Source organism: Sinocyclocheilus rhinocerous, unplaced genomic scaffold (assembly GCF_001515625.1).
Source record: "Sinocyclocheilus rhinocerous isolate Xijiao unplaced genomic scaffold, SAMN03320098_v1.1 scaffold1154, whole genome shotgun sequence".
Classification (NCBI taxonomy): domain Eukaryota; kingdom Metazoa; phylum Chordata; class Actinopteri; order Cypriniformes; family Cyprinidae; genus Sinocyclocheilus; species Sinocyclocheilus rhinocerous.
Genome location: NW_015627356.1, coordinates 563,747 through 570,297, shown reverse-complemented (window position 1 = coordinate 570,297; position 6,551 = coordinate 563,747). Strand labels below are relative to the sequence as shown.

The following is a 6,551-nucleotide window of genomic DNA, read 5'->3' as shown; positions in this document are numbered from 1 at the left end:
GAGTTATGGTCTGTGGCTGGGTGGTAGTTAAAGTGATAAAATAAAATAAAATATAAAATAAATAAATAAATAACGAATGAAGTAAATACAAGATAAAATAAAATGAAAATGAAATAAAATTGTACATTTGTGTTAAGGCCAATTCACACCGCACAGACAAATGACAACAAACACCAACAGAAAATTCTGTCGGAGTTTGTTGGATCAGTGTGTTACCCCTGTCTGTGTCTGTTGCCATTGAGTTTGTTTTCACCTGAATGAACATGTTCAATCAGTTTTTGTTGGGTCGTGGAATGTCTGAGCAGTGTGAAATTATTTTCCACAAACGACAACAAACTCTGACGTAATCTGACCTGGCCATGAACCGTTGCCATGACGATGAGGCGAGTAAGTGCTAGGTGTGCTTAGCAAATGATCCTAAAAATGGCAGGTTTGTCGGTGTCTTTTGGGGCAGTGTGAACATGACAGTTATTTTTCATAAAATTCTAAATCCAACAGCCAACTTGTTGGGGTTTGTCTGTGCAGTGTGAATTGGCCTTTAAGAACATTCTAGTGATGGAAAAACAAGGTTCTGAGAGCTGTATTAAATTTGTATGCATATTTTAATATTAATGATTATTGAGTTATGGTCTGTGATTGGGTGGATTTAGTGAAACTAAAATAAATTAAAATTAATAGTGCAAAGTAAAATAATAAAGAGTGAAATAAAAGATAAAAATTAAATAAACAAAAAACATTTGTTACGATCATTCTAGTGATTAATTTCAAATAAGAAAAAAAACCGCCTAATTTAATAACTAGTAGCAAGTAAAATTGTGGAGCATTCCAGGAATTGCAAGAATTTCTCAAAAATGCAATGTAAAATCTTACACTATAACGTTGCATTGATAGGTTTCTTAAACAGAAAGTACTTCTGCAAATTCATAATGAAGTTACTATCTTGTCACGAAGCACATCTTTGTATAAAATGGATCTATTACCGCTAAGAATAGTAATTCACCTCCATTATTGTCTGATCATCAAGAAAATAGCCCTGCATTATACACAGAGCAGCTCGGCTTCAAGTTGCTCTGAGATTAAACTATGAATGCCAAACAGATCAGACCCAAGTCCACATTCATCTTCAAAGCCTGTGTGTTGCCCATGAGTTATTTCAAAGGGACGGTGCTGGCTTTCATTGCACGTGTTTTAAAGAATCAGAGGCCGGGCTGTAGGCAGTGACTGAACACCACAGCATCTGAGAATCAATTACCTTGTCTGGTTTTACACGCACCCTCTCTGGGCTTGACCCGGGTGGCGTTTTAACGGGCAGAGGCGCTCTGCGGGAGATGTTCTTACAAATGAAGCTACAGCGGCCTTTAAGCAGCTTGTAAATTGATCAAGGCAAGGCCATAAATATGGAGTTTCCTGTTGGCTAGTAAAATAAACGAGGGCCACTGTTTGGAATAATCTCTGTCTCAAGAAAACCCTTTCTCCATTTCCATTTGTAAGTCACGCTCTCCCAGATACATATTAGCACTTCAAAGACTCCGAGTCCATTTCATAATTTGCTGGGTAGTGTCAGTTACATAAGGATTTCCTTTTGTTACAGCACAGTTTTTGGACTGTATTAATGGAGATTAGCGGTCAGGCCTGTTTTACAAAGCTGCATCCCCAGAGTCACATTAAACTACTGTCAGATTTGTTCTCTGCAACATTATTTTCATTTATGAATTTGGTAGATACTTTTATTAAGCTTATGCAACATATTGCATTCATGGTAAACCTTTTTTAGTGCATGCATTCCCTGGTAATAGAACAAATGACTTTGTTTCCATCTAGGACAATAATAGTCATATTAATTATAATTACCCTTGTGAAAAAGAAGTGTGTGTAACTGTTTTGAATGTGCATTTGTAGTGTAAAAAAATGTAATTGCAGATGATATAATATGTGATGTAATAAAAGGCCACTTAAGTGCACTTTAAGAGTATTCTTTCATGATGGTTTCTTTTAGAAAGTGCACTTTGTAATCATTTCAAATTAAAAGTTTTACTTTAAAAGTACATTTCAATCATTATGATTAACCTTTTGTCATGCTTTACAGAAATACATTTACTTTGATGTGCTGAGAAACATACTAAGGCTTGTATACTGAAAGTACTTGATTGTCATATTAACTAGCATTATTCGATATCGCATTAAAAGTTAATATATTTTAAATGTACTAAATTACAACATCATTCCACGTGTAAATACAAATAGATGACATTAAGGCATACTTTATTTTAGTTTAACTGCATTTAACATAAATTTAAACTGTAACACATTTTCATTTAATTGCATCAAATATGTCCACAGTTAAGTGTCTGAAAACATTACATTCAGTTCACACTTATAGTTAAGCCAAAAATGAAAACTTGAAATGAAAAAGCTGCTTGTCTTGTAAAAAACAAATCTATCATAAAGACATTTTAACTTCAAACTCTCACTTCTGGCTAAAATATTAATCCATAATAATGCTTCCTTCAGTGAAGAAATCCATCTCCTGTTGTCCTCTCACATCAAAATCCACCGTTATATTTGTTTAGAGGTTTGTTTTCATTTGTAAACGGTGCTTGACCTGCATATTTCTTTCTTGATTCAGATGAGATGACTTTTTCACTGGAAAAAGCAATTTTATAGATAGAGGACTCGTACTTTAATGTCTTAATGATGGATTTGTTTCTTACAAACACAGCTTTTCGCTTCACGACACATTCATTGATGGACTGAAGTCTTGTAGATTGCTTGTGAATTATTGTGATGTTTTTATCAGCTGTTTGGACTCTCATTCTGACGGCACCCATTCACTGCAGAGCATCCACTGGTGAGCAAGTGATGTAAAGCTAAATTTCTCCAAATCTGCAAATTTTCATTTTTGGGTGAATTATTCATTTAAGAATGTTATTTCAGTAATAACTACTCTTTTGAAAAGTATTTTTCACAAGGGTATAGCTGATAGTTAGCAGTTGCCTCTTTAAAATTTTATCATACTCTTCAAAGCACAAAACAGATTTATAAATTTCCCTGAGTGCACGTTCAACCTCTTTTCAGTTAGCTGTGGAGATTATTCGAGTGTCTTTGTTCCTCAAACGACAAACATTTTACTAGGCCAGAGAAACAGAGCAAAAAAAACTTTACAACCAAGCTGAAACGTAACTATTTGTGTCAGCGAGACTGATTGTATGGGTTGTCTGGGTATGCAGTGTTCTGCTCGAGCGGATCTGCATGGGTTCAGACAAGTAAGTTTTTGCATTATTAAAAGCTGTTCAGAGCCTGATAACACCTGTCTTTGACCTGTAATAATGTAACACCTGAAACAAATTTCATGTATGTCAACAAAGTTATGCGTGCGTGACATTTCTAGCTTTAGTTCATGTAGTGCACCGATGCACATAAGATTTAAGTGAAGTTTTATGGAGTTGCATGTGTGTTTCGTACCATATAAACATGTAACTAACTAAGCTTGACTGATTGCACAGAGACTACTGGAAGAGAGCTGAACTGGATGATGACATCACTAATCTTCAATGAACTGACTTTAGCTGGAAAAATTACTCTGTTATTGTCTTCTTCTATCATTGACCAACTATTTTCCTGTTTGATGCTGTCAAGCTGCTTTGACACAATTAGTATTGTATAAAGCGCTATATAAATAAAGGTGACTTGACTTGACTAAACCATGTCAGCGGTCAGGTTTATTGGTACCTGGTTGGGATCTGGAAGTTGGCCTCTCGGTCGAGTCTGTACGCCACCTGGAGGGATGTGGATCCTTCTACCTTTCTGACGCCCCTCATGGGGATGACATCCAACTGAAACTGTGTGATCAGATCGAACCCTGCCACACACAAATACACACTTTAAATACTCCTAAAATCCTAAAATTCTGATAAAATAAGAATTCTTTGTGCACACTGCATATAAATCCAAATGTTTTTTCCAGATAAGATCTTTCGGACTGTATACGGTGTCATTTTGTATGATAGACAGTTCAGACTGTCCAAATCTGAACCAAAATATTGCTGTTTAGACAAACAAAAAAATCTATTCAAATTTAATTAAAAATGTCAAAATATCAGATTTTTTTTTTTTCATAAAGCCTACCACCTAATAACAAAAACAAAACAAAACAACCAAACAAATATACAACAAATGTCAAAATATCAAAATATATTAAAGCCTAAAACCTAATAATTTCTGGAATACAAAAAAAATAAAATAAATAAAGTGTCAAAACATCAAATAAACAACAAAACAAATAGTCAAAATGGAATTAAAAAATATATATATAATCTAAAAATATCTAAAATCTAATAATTTAAAAAATAAATAAATAAATAAAAAATAAAAACAATTAAAAATGATAATTGTCTACCCAATACAATGCAATTTACAATAAATCTCATTTGATCCTGATTATATCCAAATTGTAATACAAATTCCGTTAGCATTTGTGAGAAATTCATGCAATCACAATCATTTAAAGCAAACTTAATATGCATTTATGCACATATCCAGTCCAAAAACATGCAGTAGGTCTCTTTACATCTGTTTACTTCAGTAATTGCATTTGAACTTGCTTACTCCCCGTTTCCAGTCTGTGCACAGAGCAGCACATGTTTGTGATTTGAGGTTGCACCCTCCGCATTATTTGTTAAAAGCCAAGGAGTCGCAACCAATTAAGATCTTGCTGAGTTAGAAGTGTTTCCACTGCAGAAATTGGCTGGCCAGAGACCAACGTTTTATTGGCCTCGTTTGAGATCTAAAGATGTCTTAAAACGAGGTGACTATCAGCTTCAGCATCTTTACCTAATAAAACAGTGTTGTGCCGCTGCATGTCCTGCATACAGAAAACTACTATTTATAGGTAAACAATGCCTGAATGAAGAGTGTTTTTAATGATAATAATGCATAAAGGATGGTGGTAAAATTTATACTAACAGTCATGAGAAGTGCTCTAGTGTGCAGATTATTATTATTTTTTTAAATAAAGGAGCTGGACCTCTTTTAGATAACCAAGAGGTTTCAATATATGGGTATGTGTACTGCATACATACTGTATATATGCAATTATATATATCATGCAATTTGTATAAAACATTCAATCCTCAAAAGTCTGCATTTCATGTTGATAACAGTTCACATTATGTTTTTCAGAGTGGCTCAATTTTACCTGGAAGGTCATCTTGTCCATTCTTCATGGGTGGGCACACCGTGTCGCCATCTAATCTGTTCAAATCCAGCTCTGAAAAATTCATAAGTGACATGAGTGTCATTTCAGGCCTGTCTGCAGCGACAGATCACCAGAGAATACGCTCAGATTGTTAAAGACGTGACATTCACCCCACTCATAACAGAAGGCAAATTGTCCCACAAACACATATCTTTTACAACATAATAATATTAATAATCTGTCATTAATTTTAGTAGTCAAATGAAATGGTAAAATATCTGATATAATTGTATATTTAATATTTAATTATAAAATGATTCTTAAATATTATATTTGAATTATAAGTAAATTATATATATCTAAAATATTTTTTAAATATTAAAATATAAAATTATATTAAAGCTTAAAATAATGCCAAGCATACTTAGAATAGAGAAAGCATACAGCAAATTAGATATGTTTAATTACTACAAGGAAAACTATTGAAAACAACAAAAAATAAATAAACAAATGGGAACAAATAGATTTTAAAAATATGAAATAAAAAAATATGAATTATTTAAATTTAAATAAACTACATAAGCACTTTTCAAATGTATTTGCATATTACTATTTTCTTTATGTTTATGCAAATCCATTCAGCACACTCAATCTATATGATTTTCTAAACAAAAGAGGGAGTCATAATCAGCGCCAGCATCATTTTAAAGCCATACAGTATGTGCACGGTTGAGCATAAGATGTGATAAATGTGTCATAATTACAGTGAGGAAGTATATTCTGGAATTATGGACGTACTGTCAGTGTACATGTGTGGGCCTGCAGGACAGCTTTCAGAAGGTCAGACTGACAGATACAGTCATCTGTGCTCATTTGTATTAATCTAATGTAAGTGCACGATGGGAAAACAAACGTGACACTCCATCCATCACAAGGACAGTTTCCTCCCATGAACATTAGATCCTATGATGGAGAACATCAGCTCTCATTCCTTTCAATAGTTTATCATTTGACACTCTGATGCACCCAAAAATAACCTGAGAAGGGACTTTAGCTGTTGTTTTTGCACTGTTTTCATGTATATGAATTGTCTATTAAAGAAAAACTGAAAAATGAAATACATATTTTAGTACAGTTGATATATTTTAATTTCAATGATCTGTAATATAATTAAAATTATAATTTTTGTTTAATATTTTGAATTAGATTTTTAAAAATTAAATTAAATTAAATTAAATTAAATTAAATTAAATTAAATTAAATTAAATTAAATTAAATTAAATTAAATTAAATTAAATTAAATTAAATTAAATTAAATTAAATTAAATTAAATTAAATTAAATTAAATTAAATTAAA

At 32.5% G+C, this 6,551-nt stretch overlaps 1 protein-coding gene across 1 annotated transcript in view; it reads right to left on the bottom strand.

Moving 5' to 3' along the window:
• Positions 1-6,551, bottom strand: part of LOC107727308 (collagen alpha-1(IX) chain-like) — a 26,672-nt gene that overhangs the window by 6,817 nt on the left and 13,304 nt on the right. The window contains exons 5-6 of the mRNA XM_016537146.1: positions 5,195-5,266; positions 3,730-3,859 (exon numbers count right to left, since the gene is read on the bottom strand). Coding sequence (XP_016392632.1) covers positions 3,730-3,859; positions 5,195-5,266 — 202 coding nt within the window. The remainder of the gene's footprint in view (positions 1-3,729; positions 3,860-5,194; positions 5,267-6,551) is intronic.